General features: G+C 35.9%; 1 protein-coding gene across 3 annotated transcripts in view; it reads right to left on the reverse strand.

Moving 5' to 3' along the window:
* The window catches only part of TDRD5 (tudor domain containing 5), an 85237-nt gene that overhangs the window by 27158 nt on the left and 37458 nt on the right, over positions 1-20621 (reverse strand). For all 3 annotated transcript variants that reach the window (XM_077763124.1, XM_077763123.1, XM_077763122.1), the window contains exons 7-10: positions 10568-10776; positions 8817-9037; positions 3538-3750; positions 2953-3019 (exon numbers count right to left, since the gene is read on the reverse strand). In XM_077763124.1, coding sequence (XP_077619250.1) covers positions 2953-3019; positions 3538-3750; positions 8817-9037; positions 10568-10776 — 710 coding nt within the window. The remainder of the gene's footprint in view (positions 1-2952; positions 3020-3537; positions 3751-8816; positions 9038-10567; positions 10777-20621) is intronic.

A 20621-nucleotide genomic window follows, 5' to 3' on the forward strand; every position in this document is an offset into this window, starting at 1 on the left:
ACACTGAAACCACAAGCAACCAACAGGAAATCTTAAAAGAGCTAGAAACAAAAAGGACACTGCCTTCAAAGGAACATCCACAGACTGACCACTGACCTTGCCAATAAGGTAATGGAGACCAGAAGCCACTGTGATGAGACTGTCAATGCACTAAACGTATTAGCTGCCAACCTAAAATTCTATACCTAGTGAATTATCTTCCAAAGGAAAGTGCAAAATTAAGTTTCCAGGTAAACATAACTAAGTTTGCCATCAACAAATCCTCACAAAATGAAATCTTAAAGAATACAGTTCATGGGGCGCCTGGGTGGCTCAGTCGGTTAAGCGTACGACTTCGGCTCAGGTCATGATCTCACAGTNTGTTCCCAAAGGGTCTGAGTGGCAAGAATGAAGAGCCAAGAAACTGAGAAATATATGACTAAATCTAAATGCACATTATTTTATGTGGTCAGTTTCTGGAGGGGTTAAAAATAGTAGTAATAATTATACAACAAGAACAGATTGGCAGAGGAGGTTAAAGAAGAAAGTGTTCTAGGGGCGCCTGGGTGGCTCAGTTGGTTCAGCATCCGACTTAGGCTCAGGTCATGATCTCACAGTTCGTGGATTCGAGCCCTGTGTCAGGCTCTGTGCTGACAGCTTAGCTTAGAGCCTGGAGCCTGTTTCAGATTCTGTGTCTCCCTCTCTCTCTGACCCTCCCCTGCTCATGCTGTCTCTCTCTCTCTCAAAAACAAATAAAACATTTTTAAAAAAATTTTTTTAAAAAGAAAGCGTTCTAATGTTCTTGCGTCTTTACATACAGATGTGTTTATGTCCTAGAGGAATCCCTAAAATATAGTGTGTTACTTAGCGGAATGATTTAAAAGCTTTTCAAAATGATGCATACAAGGCGAGAAAAGGAAAGAATAGTTAAGCCAGTGATTTTTCACCAGGGTCCCCAGGTTCTCCCAGCACCTGCAGAGTTTAGTGATCCTATAGACTTTGGCACATTGCCTGCCCTGACTTTGGAACACCCATTCTGAGGCTCCCTCCCTTCCAGCATTTCTCCCTTAACTCTCAGCTGCTTGGCCAGTCCCAGTTCCAAATGATGTCTTCTAAATCTTCATGCCAGCAAGGCTATGAACTGGGGAGTGACCCCAGGATAGAAGCTGAAAATTTCCTCATCTTACCTACTGCACCTTGACCTCCAAGAGTGGCTTTGGATTTTGTGTATGGGAGGAGTCACCCTGCCACACTACTCTACTGCTACTCTGCCATTACCAAGTGCATTAACTATTTTTGAAACCAGAAAAAAGATGTAGAAATACAGTGAGATTCATTCATTTAGTTACAAACATTTATTAAGCACCTACCATGAAATGACCATTCATGAAAGCCCCAGAGGTTCAGTGGTGAAGAGACAATGTCCCTCATCTCAGGAGCTTACACTGTGTATGTGAACAAATTAAGACAATACCAGATGGCATTATAAAAATAAACTGACAAAGAACGAATAAAGTGGAAATGTGTACTTTCAATTGGCACCATGGTCAAGGGAGTTCTTCTTGGGGAAATAACATCTGGGCTTAAATCTGAATGACAAAAAAGGAACCAACTGTGATAATTCTTTAAACAAGCTATTCCAATGATCAGAATTGGCAAAAGCCCTACGGTCAGAAGAATTTCAAGAAGGAAATGAGAAAACAAAAAGAGAAACAAAAATGGAAGCCATCTGGACAATATGAGAATAATGACCACTGCCTATAAGTGGGTCAAATTTAGCCCTGAGCTTCCTGACGGTAGTAGTAAAGAGAAACCTGGTCAAGACTAACATGCACCCTAGAAAACAATCCTGAATACTGACTTGCACAAAAGTCATAACTGCATACATTATTTTCAATACCCTAATATCAGAACAGACTAAATGTCTAACAATAAAGGGATAGTTAATGTAGGATAGACACTTACCTAAGAGATTACTATGAATCTATTTAAATTGAGAACAATAGCAACATATAAATTTATGTTATAATAGTGCTGAGTGAAGAATATGATTACTATTTTATGTAACCCTGGAAACCCTACAAAAACCCTGACCCCCCAACATCCAATTAACTAAGCTGAAAGAAACACACATCAAATTTCTAAATTCAATGTGTTTGAATGGTATAGTAATAGGTCATGTTTTCTTCTTTCCTCTTCATTGTGTTTTCTAGATTAAAAAAAATTTAAGGAATAAGCAAATGATAAGGTAAACAGACAAATGTGGTGTAAGAAGTGTGTATGCCACACATATGTAAGAGTTCTGAGGGAAAAACACAATAGTCCTAATTACACTAACAAGTGTATCTCTGTGGACGAAGACGCCTCCGGCTTCATCCCCCTCCAGTCGTCTCGCACAACTATGTTACTAGAGAATTCCTCAAAAACCCGCGTAACTGAGTATGGCAGTTCCCCAGTACACCCTTCAGTTGCTCCCCCACATCTACAGGACAACACGCAGACCCCCCAACACAGACACGCATGCCCAGCGCAGGGCCCTATTTCTCCGGCACCGCCTGCCATCCGCCAACTCCGGCTCACGTGCTGCCACAGAAGCAAATGGATCCACTTCCCATTTCTCAAATTTGAGATGTTTCATGTTACTTTTCCCTTTGTCTGGAATGTTCTTTTTGTGTCCAGTAATAGTCCTCTCTTCCTTCACAGTTCCACCCCAGTGCCTGCTCTACCACAGGGTCATCCCTGACCAGCCTCAACAGAGAAGCAAGCACAGTCCTCCCTCTGCACGTCTGGCACTTGCCACTACACATCCCTCCAGCCAAGGTGACACAGACAGGACTTCTGCTCCACGTCCATCTCCCAGACTATCTACAACGATTTCTTTTAGGGCCTACTGCAGGTTTTGTTTCTGTATCCTGAGATCCTCGAACCGTCCTCAGCACCAAATGCTTGCTGGTTAAATGGGAACAAGCATACCTGTACTGGTCTCACCCAAGCCAAGGAGCAAGGGATGGCCTGAGCCGGGAGCTTTGTGTAGCAGCACCTGCAAGAGACGACCACATACCCCAATGTTCCATCATGGTTTAAAACTGCATTTATGGACTCTCTAATCCACTATGGATTTTAGTTGTTTACAGCACTTCCAAGTATGTTATTCATGCATTTTTAAATGAATGTCTTATACTTTAAAGCAATCTAAGAAATAAAATTTTAAAACATAATAGTCCTTGAAACCTATACAATTAAAATATAGGTATAAGTAGACCAATCTTCATGCCATACAAATGCAACTCTCAGCATCACCCAAAGAATCATTTTCTTAATAAGAGAATGAAATTTAGAGTCTCATGGTCCATTCAGATTCAGTCATGAGAAAGAAGACATAAGAGATTATAATCCCAACATGAAACTAAGGGACCATATGGCAAGTCCATATGCACTTAAAAAAAAAAAAAAAAAAAGAGGGCTGGAAGAAAAGAAGGCATAAGAGCAATCCTAACCCCATGTAGCTTCAGCATTATGATTCAAAACTTAATAACTTAACCAGATTTGTTAACTCACTTGAGAAATCTTAGGGAGGACTTATGAACAGTTCCAATATTTCCAAAGTCTGGATAGAATACTTCAACCTCCTGTTTCCCAAGGACTTGATGGATAATGACCCGATACCACCACTTATCCTCAGAAATCCTGACACAGCAAAGATGTCCTGGTTGGATAAAATACTCTGGCATGGCATATCGATCAGAAACCAGCTGATTGGAGTAGCAGCGCCTGTAGAATTCCATAAAACAGGGAATTTCAGAAGGGGAGAAAATATTTCTATTGATGCATCAGGAGCAAGAAAGTCTTGGCAAAAAGCAAGGGAAAAAATCCTCACTTTTTCTGATTTGTTAATATTTATTAATACCAATTAATTTTATTTTCCTCTTTCTTACCCAATACCCTTCTCTTCATCAACAAACTTCTTCACGTGGAAAGTTATAGACTCATTTTATCTCATATTCTCTGAAAATTCAATCCAACTTTATTCCTCAGCACTTCCTAAAGTAGCCCCTTAATTCCCAAATCCAACAGCCTGTCTCTCCAGCTTTCAATACACTCGCTTTCTCTGCAACATGACCCTGATTCTATTCTCTTTCAAACTCGATTCTACTTGGCTTCCAAGACACTATTTTCTCCTACTTCTTCCCTGTCAATAACTGGCTCTCTAATATTGGCTCTCTAATTGCCTTTAAAGTCTAGGTTCTCTGGGATCTTATATTTAGGAAGTATAAAATAAGAGCTGGCTTTGGAACCAGTAATATGAGCTCAAATCCTAACTCCATCATTTGCTAGCTGTGTGACTTTATCTTTCTGTGCTTCGGTTTACTTGTTGAGCATGAAGAGGACAATAAAACTTTAGCAAAAATATGTGAATGTTAAGCACAGAATCCAATTACAGTAAGTACCCAGTAACTATTAGTATTCTTGCTGAACATCATCTCATCCATTTTCACGTCTTCACACCACTATAGATAAAATGATTCTCCATCTTGATCTTTAAACTCTGAATCACTTCTGAACTTTAAAACTGTTTCCAGCTATACACAGAAGATGCTAATTGTTGCCCAATTTTCATTCTCTTCTCTTTTTCTCCTAGTAATAGAATCCCAAATTTTAACTGAGTATATAGCCATTCAGGTTTGCCAGGCTCCTTCACATCTAGATGTGAATATTAAGTTCTGAGCAATGAGCTGTGAGAAAAAGTAAAGTGTGCATGATTAGGATAGTAAATTTTATGTGTATCTTACCACAATTTAAAAAAGTAAAAGTATGGAAATTCTAGCTCATGTCTTTCAAAGAAAATGGCACATCTCCAACCTCCTACTTACTTCTCATTCTCCTTCCCACTGGCTGGAATGAGGACCTCATGGATGTGGTGGCGAGCTACATCTGGGATAGCAAGACAGATATCACTGAGTCCCTAACACCAGGGAGCTACACTATCCCGCCTGTACTGCTTACATATGGACTACTATGGGAAGAAGAAATAAACTTATCTTTTTTTAAGATATTGTGGGTAACTTATGTCTCTGTAACAGTGGTTAAACCTAATCCTAACTACTACTGTCCACTTAACACTCAATTCACTACTTCATGGTCACCTTATAGGCACCAGGTGTAAACTTGTAACCCCAGCTCAAATCTACCCAATCTCTAAAGTCAACAAGGCTTCATATTCTCCTTCTTTTCTCCCTCATCCTTCTTGTTACCAAGACCTGGCAACTACTTCCCCAAATTCTCTCCAATTTCTTTCTTTCCACTCTCTCTCTTACCAAGACTAGCATATTAATGGATGCTCTCCTGTTCACTCACCCAACTTCCACACTGCAACTAGAGTTATCCTGCTAAAATACAAACCTGTTAATGCCCCTACCTTCTTAAACCTTCACAGTCTCTGCCCTGTCTACAGAGTAAGTCAGAATTCCTGCCCAAGGTGTTCATACTCCTGCTCTCCCCTAATATTCCAGTTTCACATTCAGTCACTGTCCACTCAACCTCACGCAGTGGTGACTTCATTCCCTATTTGCTGCTCCCAGAACACCATGCTACTCTGCTGTCAATACTGGCCTTGGTGACAGGGATTGGATCCACACATACCCACTCACACTTTCTTGACTGGCAAATTCTTACTTGTTTTTTAAGCCTAGCTCAAGAATCTCTTTTGTGAAGCTTTGTTCCACTGTACACAGGCAGAATTACTGCTTCATGCAATACCCCACTTCTCCCCTACCTATCTCCCCAGATAGTCATGGTGTTCACAAAGGTGAAGACCCTGTCTGTCTTCTCCTCAAACGGCTCATGTCTCAAAATCCCAAGCACACAGATGTGGTATTAGTAACAACAGCAGCCAACAGGTGAACTAGACTCCATTCTAAGTGCTTGAATCTTCCCAACTCTGTGAGGCAGGTACAAGTATTACCCCTACTTTGGAGATACGGAGACTAGGCCCAGAGTTAAAGTAACTTCAAAGCCAAAGAGCCAGTAAGTGTGCTTTAAAATATGTACTAAATCTTATAGGCATACTGGAATGGAATATATGATAATATTTTTACTAAGTGATTATTATGTGACTTACATTTTGCCAGGCATTCTTGGATGAAAGAGGAGTATATAATGCAGTAAATTTAAAAAATGGAATCGTCTTGGAGAGATACATAATAAATACATTATTCTTATATATGACATCAATGTAAAAAACAGACACTATTGTTCATGAATAAATCTAAAATGACTGCAAATGTACATGGTGTTTTACATGATGTTTACTAAAAAGGACATCATTTTTCAGAGAAAAGAGTTTAATTATAGTAGTAGTTCTCCAAGTGCAGTTCACATACCCCTGGGACCCTGATGCCCTTTTAACAAGTCCATAAGGTCAAGGCTATTTTAATATTTTAGTGTTATTATGAAAATAGTTGTTTGCCCTTTTCATTGCATTAACATTTGCACTGAAAAAAACTGTAAAAGCGAGGTGTCTTAGCCAAATCAAGGCAGTGTCACTAAACTTTACTAACAGTCACTTATTTGTCACTGCCATGTACTCACATTAAATAAAAGAAAAAGAAGGAAAAAATAAAGGCCAATGTCACTTAAGAATGTCCTTGATAAACCAATAAAAATTAAGTTTATTACATCTCAGCCACTGAGTAACCTCTTTTCAATATTCTATGTCTTAAGAAAACCAGTTATGCATTTGAGTTAAGAACTGAACTAACTGCTTTTTTTGTGTGTGGCTCACTTTTACTTGGAAGAGGAACTAGACTTTTTTTTCATGGAACATCATTTTTGTTTGAAAGGGCTACTATCAAACTATATTTATTCAGACTTGAGTGTATGGCACACATTTTCTCAAAAATGAAGTGAGCGTGTCACTTCAAGAAAAATACTGACAGTATTTGTCATCAATGTTAAAATTCAAGGCCTTCAAGTGATAATTTGGATTTTGGAAATGTCACATCTACCACGAGTTTGACAGCCTGCTAATAGGTAATACTTCTCTGATGAGATCAGTGGTGATATTAATTACTGTGATTTTTTTATACTGTGTGATGAAATGTGTCCACATCTGGAAGATGTACATAACCCCATGAATCAGTATTTTCCAAATGATCAATGCATGATGTTTTGAAATTATAAATGAAGGTAAAAGATCCTTTCAAGGCTGGTTACTCTAAGTGCCTTATGCTTGCTTTAATGTTCTGCTATTGCTATCTTAAAATACTTAATAATTTTTAAACTTGGAGACTGCATTTTAGTTTTGCACTGGAACCTGCAATAGCATAACCAATCCTGGGTCTGTTCAAGGTACAAAGGAAAACTGGTGAATTTTAACAGCAGGGTATGAAAAGTTCAAATCCCACATTGCAACCAACTTTAAGAAACTACCACTTTTCAAGTTTTGGAATGTTCACAAATTTTCTTAAATATCAAAGATGATTCACAAATTTCTAAAAAGGCTATTAAAATACTCCTTTTCCCATGAGGACAAAGGGGAACCCGCTTGCACTGTAGATGGGAATGCAAACTGGTACAGCCACTCTAGAAAACAGTATGTAGGTTCCTCAGAAAGTTAAAAATAGAACCACCCTACGATCCAGCACTTGCACTACTAGGTATTTACCCAAAGGATACAAAAATACAGATTCAAAGGAGTACACGTACCCTGATATTTATAGCAGCATTATCAGCAAGAGCCAAACTATGGAGAGAGCCCAAATGTCCACTGACTGATAAACAGATAAAGAAGATGTGGTATATATATGCAATGGAATATTGTTCATCCATCAAAAAGAATGAAATCTTGCCTTTTACAATGATGTGGATGGAGCAAAAATATATTACACTAAGCAAAATAAGTACGTCACAGAAAGACAAACACCATATGATTTCACTATGTGGAATTTAAGAAACAAAACAGATGATCATATGGGAAGGGAGAAAAAAAGAGAGAACTGAACAAGAGATTCTTAAATACAGAGAACTGAGGGTTAATAGAGGGATGTGGGTGGGGGATGGGTTCTATGGGGGATGGGTATTAATAAGGGCACTTGTTATGAGCGCTGGGTGTTGTATGTTAAGTGATGAATCGGTGAATTCTACTCCTGAAACCAATATTGCACTGTATGTTTAACTAACTAAAATTCAACTGACATTCAACTCTTCACTTTGGCTCAGGTCATGATCCCAGAGCCATGGGATTAAATCCTACACTGGGCTCTGTGCTGAGCATGGAGCCTGCTCAAGATTTATTCTCTCTCTCTCTCTCTCTCTCTCTCTCCACCCCCTCTCCCTCTCCCCTCTGCCCTTCTCTCTCCCCCACTCACATGTTCTCTAAAATATTTTTTTTTGTAAAAGAAAGAAAATACTCCTTTTCCCAACTATGTATCTGTGTGGTCAAATGTTTTCATACACTTCAACCAAAACAACGTAGCTCAAGACATTAAAGATAAAAGCAGACATTAAAATCAAACTTTCCTTTAAAAAAAAAAAAAAATCAAACTTTCCTATATTAAGACAGATATTAAAGAGATCAGCAAAAATGTAAAATAATGCCACTATTCTAATTTCCAGAAAATAGTTACTTTTCATAGAAATATATTTATGTTCACCCAAATGGACTGTTTTTTTAAACAAAAAATATTTTTTACATGTTGCAGTTTTAATTTCTAAGATAAATATCAGTAAAGAAAAGTTCTCAAGTCCTTAATTTCTAAAAGCTCTAAAAGTAAAATGTTGAGAAGTACTGATTTAGAATGAGATACATGAAAAATACATTGAAAACAACAGATTCCTACCGCATCTCAATCATCATATCTTCAAGTAACTCTGATGAATCCCTGCTATAGATTCGGATGTAGAACTGACTAGGAGAGATGATATACTCCACAAAGACCCCCACGAGGGTGCTGGTATCTAATGGTGGCAGTCTGCATAATTTCTTGTCCCGTACAGCATCTGGTGGGATATCATGGTTTGCAATTGCCAGGTTGAGCTGTGACCTGTTAACTTCTACTTGCTACAAGTTAAAAAAGAAATAAAAGAAATCTTTGGGTGAAATTTCAAACTCTATGACATTCTCAAAATATACTTCATGAGTCATCTTTTTCAGAATCACCTGGGAAATTGTAAAAATAAAGCTTCTTAGGCTTATTCTAGACTGATTCAGAATACCTAGAAGTGGGACCCACAATTATGTATTTTAGAAATTCCCTAGAGGGCGCCTGGGTGGCTCAATCAGTTGAGTGTCTGACCCGGTTTTGGCCCAGGTCATGATCTCATGGTTCGTGACATCGAGCTCCACGCTGAGTGTGGAGCCTGCTTAAGATTTCTCTCTTTCTCCCCCTCTCCCCNGTAAAAGTATGCTATACAACTGCCCCATTCAAAATTGAAAATATGGTACTTTAAATATTCAGACTGAACAAAGACAGACTGTCATCCTACCCAACCCTACCAACAAAGGTAACTCTAAAGAACAGATTAAATATCACACTAATCTTCCAACAAAAATAGGGTTTCTCAGGGTACCTGGGTGGCTCAGTAGGTTGAGTGTCCAACTCTTCATTTCAGCTCAGGTCATGATCTTATAGTTGTGGGATGGAGGCCCACATTGGGCTCAGTGCTGAGCGTGGAGGTTGCTTGGGATTCTCTTTCCCCACCCCCTACCCCACCCCCTGCTCCTCCCCTATTCACATGCTCATTTGNATTCTAAAATCTATTATTTTCCTTTAGACTTTTCTCTCATCCTCTAGAAAATATGTAGCAGGCTCCTGAAACAAAAATGTTTTCCTTCCATCCAAGAAGCCAGGTATAGATGATAGAAGAAAGAAGAGTAAGCAATTAATTTCTTAATAAAAACAAAATAAATGACAGGAGAGGAGAACACAAAAAGGGAGAACTGTGTGTGGAAATGTAATGAAAAAGAAAAACCAAATGCACCCTATAATTGAGGACAGGAACAGGGGCAATTTGCAGCAATTACGGAGACATACAGCTAAAATAAAGCTCCTCAAATCTTCCCCCCTGAAGCCCTCAAGGGTTTCCTGGCCCACATTCTCAAAAATATGGACAGATCATTGGCTGTATTATCTTGAGAAAACTGGCAAATCTTCAAACCCATCTTAAAACATTAAAATTTGACTTGAACAAAAATTAGTTATACAAAAGATTCAAAACCGGAATAAATGCTATAAGGTAACTTCAGACCAAAGCTCTGCTCTCTTCTAAGAAATCATATATCTAGAAATAAAACTTTCCAAAACAGAATTTTAGGGTAAATATTCATTTAGAGGCGCCTGGGTGGCTCAGTCGGTTAAGTGTCTAACTTCAGCTCAGGTCATGATCTCACGGTTCATGAGTTCGAGCCTCACATCAGGGTCTTTGCTATCAGCACAGAGCCCACTTTAGATCCTCCGTCCTCCTCTCTCTCTGCCCCTCCCCTGCTTTCTCTCTCTCTCTCAAAAATAAGTAAAACATAAAAAAAAGAAATATCCATTTAGTTATTTTCCATAATGCTGATCTCCAATGTACAGTCTTTACACCTACTCACCAGCTGTAAAGGCTTTACTACCAGATTAGGCTTTTTGTAAATCTTCCATTCTTGCTCTTTAGGGTTTTTAGGAGGACAATCCCAGGCAGTCTCCTTGAAAACAGCGGTAGACAGTGAATTTCTAGGGGGACTGGAGACACAAGTTTCGACTTCTATTTTCTTTTCTGATTGAACTAAACATGAATTTCTGACCAATGAAATGGGTCCATCTGAAATAATCAACAGAGTAGCCTGTGGATAGCTATTACAAAAATTTGTATAACATATGTATAACTGTTACAAAGCACATTCTATAGGTCAGGCACTGGGCAAATAATGACAAATGAGAGCTATGAACCTGACTTTGTAGACCTTTCAGTATGGAAAGATAAAAAGAAGTTCTAGACAAGAACAAATCTTAAATCACTTACATTGGCAGGAAAAGGGCAAGTCTGATAAAGTTTCTTGAACTTTGGTTAAAGGGTTTTTTCAACATCTTGATTTCAGTTTATTTCTTGTTCAACTTTAGCAGTGAATGGGCATTGTTACTTAATGTATAATGTATGTGACTACTTAATATTCCATAAAACGATGTATTAATTTTTAGGGGATTACTAAATCAGTCACATATTTTGTTCAAATTTACATGTGCATGGTAATTTTAAGGCACTGACGCATTAAAACAGACCCGAGATAGACCTAAAACCATAGTGGCTCCTAAAGAAAAACTAGTAGGTGCATAAAGATGTAGGTACAAGAATGTTTATCACTGGATCTTTTATAATGATAAAAAATGAATACAATCTCTGTCAACAGGAGACTAATTAAATAAATTATGATACAGTCACATGAAAGAATTATATGTATTTAAAAAGGATGAAATAAACTTACATATGCTGATATGGAAAAGCATCCATAATATATGAAGTATAGAAAGAACTTACACAATATTTCTATAACACTGTTTTATGCAAGAAAATTCTACATGTGATAAATAACTATGGTGTATACAAGAGATCCAGAAAAAGGACCTATTAAAACAATTACTAGTTGCCAATCTAACTTACTAGAACTGCTTAAGCAAGTAAATATTGCTTTTATAATTTTTAAAAAATCTATGCTTACATACACATTGAAAAAAATTTGGAAGACCAATAAAAATTCTAACAGCATTTTTCAGGGAAGTAAAATGATGGGAAATGTTCATTTTCAACTTTTCACATTATTAAAATAATGTGAGTTATTTAATATTTTATTAAGTTATTTAATATATTATTTATTAAATAACTCACATTATTTGAAAATCAGAAAAATCAACAAAGATACATTTACACTTTGGAAAAACATTACCATTATCAAAACCACTTTTAGAAACTTATAAAAACACAAGGAGAAGTTGACTCTTGAACACTGTGGTATTTAGGGGCATCAACTCCCAATGCAGTTAAAAATCTGCATATAACTTTTGATTCCCCCAAAACTTAACTATTAACAGCCTACTGCTGACCAGAAGCCTTACTGATAATAGTTGATTAACATATATTTTGTATGTTATATGTATTATATACTATATTCTTATAATAAAGTAAGCTAGAGAAAAGAAAATGTTAAGAAAATCATAAGGAAGAGAAATTACATTTACTATTAAACTGATTTTGCCATAAAAAATCCACATATAAGCTGACCTATACAATTCAAACCCATGTTATTTAAGGGTCAACTGTATCTTATAGTACTATAATTTGTCAACATGTTACCATTGAGGGAACAGAATAAAGAATACATGGCATCTCTCTGTATTTGCTCTTAATAACGGTATATAAGCCTAGAATACTCTCAATAAAAATCCCCAAAAAACAAAAATGAAGTGCCCTAAATGCAGCGTGGTATCCTGAAGTGGATCTAGACACAGAAAAAAAAAATTGTTAGAAAACTGATAAAACCTAAATAAAATCTAGAGTTTAGCTAATAATAATATATCAAAGTTAATTTCCTAGTTTTGATAAATGTATCATAGTAATGTAAGATGTTAACAATAAGAGAAATGGATGAAAGGCACATGAGAACTCTGTAATTTCTTTGCAACCTTTCTGTAAACCTAAGATAATTTTTTATTTGTTCTAGGTTTGAAAAGTTTGTTTACAAACAAACACAAGGCTAGGTTCCAATGCACACTCATTTATTAACAATGTCCTTGTATTTCTAAAAAGCCTTCTGATGCACAACCAGAGTTAACAACCACTGATCTAGCACTTCCCCATCAGATCACTATTTCAGAAAACTGGTGTCTTCTGAGTTATCCAAAAACCTGGATAATGAAGAAAGTATATTTTAAAAAGTTAGATAGACAGTCTTCATTAATAATACCGGTTAGCCTTATTACAAAAATATCATCAGAAAGAAGGTCATCGTATACAAAATGTTTTCAAGGCTATTGTGTAATCTGTCTGGTTGATATGCTTACAATAAAGGATATTACACAATCAGGATTTATTTTCCTTGTCCTTATAGGGACAATTAAAAAATCACATTTGCATCTCCCAGAATACTCCAGGCTCATACACACTTAAGCTACAGACAAAAAATCTGGAAGACTGGGGCACCCACTATGCAGAGTACTCTGGGAACTACCAACCCGCACTCATTTCAGCTCCAGCTGTCCCTCCAGGACACCCTCTGTGTGAAGAGCACCAGGATCCCCTAGTGTGCACCCATTTCAGTTCCAGCCATCCCACCAGAGTGATCCCAGAACACAGCGCCTTGGGACAGCCTGTGCCCGCTAAAGCTCCAGCCAGCCCACCAAAGCTGCCAGACACCACAGTCTACACCGGATATTCCTACACAAGGCAATTCCTTCAAGTCTAGGAGAGGTAGTTGTTCCACCTCATTCACAGAAAAACAGAGAGAGTCAAATAAAATGAGGAGACAGAATAATATACTCCCAAATCAATATACTCCTTTTGAGACAAAACCTCAAAAAGGAACTGAACAAAATGGAGATAAGCAAACTATCTTATAAGGAGTTCAAGATAATGATCATAAAGATGCTCACCTGACTTCAGAGAAGTCCATGAACTCAGTGAAACTTCAACAAAGAGATAATGTAAAAAAGAACCAATCAGAGCTGAAGGATACAGTAAATGAAATGCAAAATACACTAGAGGGAATCAACAGATCAGAGGATGTAAAAGAATGGATCAGTGATCTGGAAAACAGTATTAGAAAGCACCCACACTAGACAGAAAAATTTTTTTCAAATGAGGATAAGTTTAAGAGATCTCTGGGACAATATCAAGCATTCTGACATTCGTATTATTAGGGATCCCAGAGAGAGAGAGAGAAAGAGAGAGAGAGAGAGAGAGAGAGAGAAAGAAAGAAAGAGAAAAAGAGAGAGACAGAGAGAGAGAGAGAGAGACAGAGAGAGAGAGTGCAAGGAAAAAAAATTGAAAAAAATAGTAGCTGAAAACTTCCCTGACCTGGGAAAGAAAACAGACATCCAAGTCCAGGTTTCACAGAGAACCCCAAACAAGGACCCAAGGAGGTCCACACGAACACACATATTAGTTAAAATGTCAAAAATTAAAGATAAAAAGAGAATCTAAAAAGCAGCAAAAGAAAAGCAACAAGTCACGTACAAGGGAAACCCCATTAGGTATATCAGTTCTGATGGGAATGGCATGATATATTCAAACTGATGAAAGGAATGAAAACCAATAATCAAGAATACTCTACCCAGCAAGGTTATCATTCAGAATTTAACTAGAACTAGTTTCTCAGCAAACAAAAGTTAAAGGAGTTCATTATCACTAAAAGACTTTCAAGCAACGTTAAAGGGACTTCGTTAAGTGGAAAATAAAAGGCCATAATTAGAAGAAAATTATAAAAAGAAAAAATTTCACAAGTAAAAGCAAACATACAGTAAAGATAGTAAATCAATCTCTTATATAACTAGTATGAAGGTTAAAAGATACAAGTAGTAAAATCAATTTTATCTAAAAAATTAGTTAAGGGCCTCATGAAATAAAAAGATATAAAATATGACATCATATACACAAAATTTGGAGGGGCTAGTAAAATCTTATGTTTTTAGAATGTGTTCAAACTTAGTTTACCATCAATTGAAAATATAAAATAGACTGCTACATACACAGGATATTATATATGAACCTGATGGTAATCACTAACCAAACACCGCTACCAGATACACAAAAGGTAAGAAGAAAGGAATCCAAGCATAACATTGAAGGAGGTCATCAATCACAAGGAAAGATGGAGAAGAAAAACAGAGAACTATAAAAACAACAAAAACAATGAGAAAACAAAAACAAAATGGCAGTAAGTACATACTTACCAATAATTACTTTAAATGTAAATGCACTAAATGCTCCAATCAAAAGACAAGGGTGACTGAATGGATTTAAAAAAAAAAAAAAAAGACACGTCTATAGCTGCCTACAAGAGACTTACTTTAAGCCTAAAGACATGCAGACTGAAAGTGAAGGCCTGGAAAAACTTCCATGCAAATGGAAGCAAAACAAAAACAAAAACAAAAAACTTAAAAAGCCAGTGTGTAATCATCAGATAACATGGACTTTAAAATAGACTGTAATCTGGCAAATAAAGCTAGTGTATAATGTTAAAGGGATCAATCCAACAAGAAAACATAGCCACTGTAAGTATCTACACACCCAACAAAGAAGCACCTAAATACATTAAGCAAGTATTAAAAGGCACAAAGGGAGAAACTGATATTAACACAGTAATATTAGGGGACTTTAACATTTCACTTACAGCAATGGACAGATCATTCAAACACAAAATCAATAAGGAAACATTGGCTTTGAACAACACATTAAACCAGATAGACTTAAGAAATATACACAGAAGATTCCATCCAAAAACAGCAGAATACATTCTTTTCAAGTTATTTTCATTCTCTAGATCACGTGTTAAGCCACAAAATAAGACTCAATAAGTTTAAGAAAACTAAAATCATAAAAAGCATCTTTTCCAAACACAACAGTATGAAACTAGAAATCAATTACAAGCAAAACTGCAAAAAAACACCAACATGCACAGGCCAAACAACATGCTATAAAACAACCAAGAAATCAATGAAGAAATTAAAGAGTAAACAGAGAAAAATGAAAATGAAAATACAATGGTCCAAAATTTTTGGGTAGCAGGAAAAGCAGCTCTAACAGGGAAGTTTATAGGGGTACAGTCCTCTCTCAAGAAACAAGAAAAAATTGAAGTAAACAATTATTCTTACATCTAAAGGAACTAGAAAAAGAAGAACAAACAATGCCCAAAGTTAGAAGAAGAAAGGAAATAATAAAGGTGAGAACAGAAATAAATGAAATGGAGACTAAAAAATAACAGAGTAGATGAATAATGAAACTGGGTGGCTCAGTCAGTGGTTGTGTCCAACTTCAGCTCAGGTCATGATCTCATGGTTTGTTAAGTTGGAGCCCATCAGTCTCTGTGCTGACAGCTCAGAGCCTGGAGCCCACTTTGGATTCTTGTCTCCCTTTTTCTCTGCTCCCCTGCTCATACTCTCTCTCCTTCAAAAATAAACATTAAACATAATAATAATGAAACCAAGAGCTCTTCTTTGAAAAGAGAAACAAAATTGATAAATCTTTAGCCAGATTCCCAAAGGGAAAAAAAAGAGGTTTCAAACAAGTAATATCAGAATGAAACACAAAATAACCAACACCACAGAAATACAAATGATTATAATACTTCTACAATAAAATTATATGCCAACAAACTGGACAACCCAGAAGACATGGATAAATTCCTGGGAACATACAATCTTCCAAAACTAAATCAGGAAGAAACAGAAAGTATGAACAGACCAATTTCTAGTAACAAAATTGAATAGGTAATTAAAACACTCCCAACAAACAAAAGTCCAGGACCAGATGGCTTCACAGGTGAATTCTATCAAACATATAAAGAATTAACATCCACTCTTTCAAACTATGCCAAAAAATAAAAGAGGAAGGAAAGCTTCCATATTCATTCAATGAGCAAGCATTGCCCTGAAACCAAAAGCAAAGACATTACAAAAAGAAAGAAAGAAAGGAAAAGAAAACTACAGGTCAATAACCCTAATGAACATATAATGCAAAAATATTCAACAAAATATTAAAAAACCAAATTCAACAATATATTAAAAGGATCATTCACCATTGTTCAATATCCACAAATCAATCAACTTTATACATCACATTAACAAAATGAAAGCTAAAAACCACATGGTCATCTCGATACAGAAAATACATTTGACAAAATCTGACATCTGTTCATGATAAATTCTCAACAAAGTGGAAATAGAGGGAACATAATTCAATAAAATAAAGGCCATATATGACAAACACACAGCTAATATCATAATCAATGGTGGAATATTGAAAGCTTTTCTTCTCAGGAATAAGACAAGAATGTCCACTCTTGCCATTTTTATTTAACACAATAATGGACGTCTCAGCTATAGCAATCAGAAAAGAAAAAGGCATCCAAATTGATAAGGAAGAAATAAAACTGTCTCTACTTGCAGATGACATGATACTATATATACAATACCTTTAAAACTCCACCAAAAATCTATTAGAATAAATGAATTCAGTAAAGTTGCAGGATAGAAAATTAATATAAGGAAATTTGTTGCATTTCTGTACAGTAATAATGAAGTAGCTGAAAGAAATTAAGAAAACAACCCCATTTACAATTGCACCAAAAAGAAGAAAACACCTTGGAATAAATGTAACCAAGTGAAAGACCTATACTGGGAAAACGATAAAACACTGATGTAAGAAAAGGAAGATGACACAAATAAAAAGATATACCATATTTATGAATTAGAAGAACCAATATTGCTAAAATGTCCATACTGCCCAAAGCAATTTACAAATTCAATCCAATTCCTATCAAAATACCAATAGGACTTTTCACAGAACTAAAGAAACAATTCTAAAATTAATGCACAACCACAAAAGACTCTAAATAGNAAATAAATGAAATGGAGACTAAAAAATAACAGAGTAGATGAATAATGAAACTGGGTGGCTCAGTCAGTGGTTGTGTCCAACTTCAGCTCAGGTCATGATCTCATGGTTTGTTAAGTTGGAGCCCGTCAGTCTCTGTGCTGACAGCTCAGAGCCTGGAGGCCACTTTGGATTCTTGTCTCCCTTTTTCTCTGCTCCCCTGCTCATACTCTCTCTCCTTCAAAAATAAACATTAAACATAATAATAATGAAACCAAGAGCTCTTCTTTGAAAAGAGAAACAAAATTGATAAATCTTTAGCCAGATTCCCAAAGGGAAAAAAAAGAGGTTTCAAACAAGTAATATCAGAATGAAACACAAAATAACCAACACCACAGAAATACAAATGATTATAATACTTCTACAATAAAATTATATGCCAACAAACTGGACAACCCAGAAGACATGGATAAATTCCTGGGAACATACAATCTTCCAAAACTAAATCAGGAAGAAACAGAAAGTATGAACAGACCAATTTCTAGTAACAAAATTGAATAGGTAATTAAAACACTCCCAACAAACAAAAGTCCAGGACCAGATGGCTTCACAGGTGAATTCTATCAAACATATAAAGAATTAACATCCACTCTTTCAAACTATGCCAAAAAATAAAAGAGGAAGGAAAGCTTCCATATTCATTCAATGAGCAAGCATTGCCCTAAAACCAAAAGCAAAGACATTACAAAAAGAAAGAAAGAAAGAAAGAAAGAAAGGAAAAGAAAACTACAGGTCAATAACCCTAATGAACATATAATGCAAAAATATTCAACAAAATATTAAAAAACCAAATTCAACAATATATTAAAAGGATCATTCACCATTGTTCAATATCCACAAATCAATCAACTTTATACATCACATTAACAAAATGAAAGCTAAAAACCACATGGTCATCTCGATACAGAAAATACATTTGACAAAATCTGACATCTGTTCATGATAAATTCTCAACAAAGTGGAAATAGAGGGAACATAATTCAATATAATAAAGGCCATATATGACAAACACACAGCTAATATCATAATCAATGGTGGAATATTGAAAGCTTTTCTTCTCAGGAATAAGACAAGAATGTCCACTCTTGCCATTTTTATTTAACACAATAATGGACGTCTCAGCTATAGCAATCAGAAAAGAAAAAGGCATCCAAATTGATAAGGAAGAAATAAAACTGTCTCTACTTGCAGATGACATGATACTATATATACAATACCTTTAAAACTCCACCAAAAATCTATTAGAATAAATGAATTCAGTAAAGTTGCAGGATAGAAAATTAATATAAGGAAATTTGTTGCATTTCTGTACAGTAATAATGAAGTAGCTGAAAGAAATTAAGAAAACAACCCCATTTACAATTGCACCAAAAAGAAGAAAACACCTTGGAATAAATGTAACCAAGTGAAAGACCTATACTGGGAAAACGATAAAACACTGATGTAAGAAAAGGAAGATGACACAAATAAAAAGATATACCATATTTATGAATTAGAAGAACCAATATTGCTAAAATGTCCATACTGCCCAAAGCAATTTACAAATTCAATCCAATTCCTATCAAAATACCAATAGGACTTTTCACAGAACTAAAGAAACAATTCTAAAATTAATGCACAACCACAAAAGACTCTAAATAGCCAAAGCAATCTTGAAAAAGAACAAAGCCAGAGGTATCACAATCCCAGATTTCAAGACATACTGTAAAGCTATGGTAATCAAAAGAGTATGGTACCAGCACAAAACCAGACACATAGATCAACAGAACAGAGAGCCTAGAAATAAACCCATGCTTACATGGTCAATTAATCATGGACATAGGGAGCGCAACAATACCCAATACGGAAAAGACAGTCTCTTCAATAAACTGAATAGCTACATGCAAAAGAATGAAAATGGACCACTTTCTTATGCCACATCCAAAAATAAACTCAGGACAGATTAAACACCTAAATATGAGACCTGAAACCATAAAGCTCCTCAAAAAAAACATATGTAGTAATCTCTTGCACATCAGCTTTACCAATGTATTTATGTATAGTGTTTTCTCAAGCAAGAGAAACAAAGGCACAAATAAAATATTGGGACTACATCAAACTAAAATCTTTTGCATAACAAAGGAGACCATCAGCAAAACGAAAAGGCAATCTCCTGGATGGGAGAATATATTTGCAAATGATATACCAAAAGGGATTCATATCCAAAATATATAGATAACTTCGACAATTCAATACCAAGAAAACACAAGTCCAAATAAAAATGGGCAGAAGATCTTAAGAGACATTTTCTCCAAATATGACATACAGTTGGCAAAAGACACATAAAAAATAGACTGAACATCACTAATCATCAGAGAAGTGCAAAAACAAAACCACAGTGAGAAATCACCTTATACCTTTCAGAATGGCTAATATCAAGATAAGAAACAGACAAGTGTTGGCAAGGATGTGGAGAAAAGGGAGCCCTGTACACTGTTGGTAGGAATGTAAATTGGTGCAACCATTGTGAAAAACACTATAAAGTTTCCTTAAAAAAAAATTAAAAATAAAAATAACGTATGATCCAGTATTCCACTACTGGGTATTTACTCTCCCGCAAAAATGAAAGCACCAGTTTAAGAAGATATATGCAACCCTATGTTTGCTGCAGTATTATTTATAATCACCAAGTTATAGAAGCAACCCAAGTTCCACTGATAGATGAATGGATAAAAATGCAGTATATAAACAATTGAATATTACTCAGCTATGAAAAGAATGAAATCTTGACATTTGCGACAACAGGGATGAACCTAGAGGGTAATACACTAAGTAAGACAAGTCAGAAAAAGACAAATACTGTATGATTTCACTTATATGTGGAATCTAAACACCAAAACAAACAAAATGGAAACAGAATCATAAATACAGAGAACTGGTAGTTGCCAGAGGGGAGGGTAATGGGGGGGAAGGGCAAATTAGGTGATGGGTACTAAGAGGTACATACCTCCAGTTATAAATAAGTCACAGGAATGAAATAGAAT

This window comes from Crocuta crocuta, unplaced genomic scaffold (assembly GCF_008692635.1).
Source record: "Crocuta crocuta isolate KB4526 unplaced genomic scaffold, BGI_CrCroc_1.0 scaffold3, whole genome shotgun sequence".
Classification (NCBI taxonomy): Eukaryota; Metazoa; Chordata; class Mammalia; order Carnivora; family Hyaenidae; genus Crocuta; species Crocuta crocuta.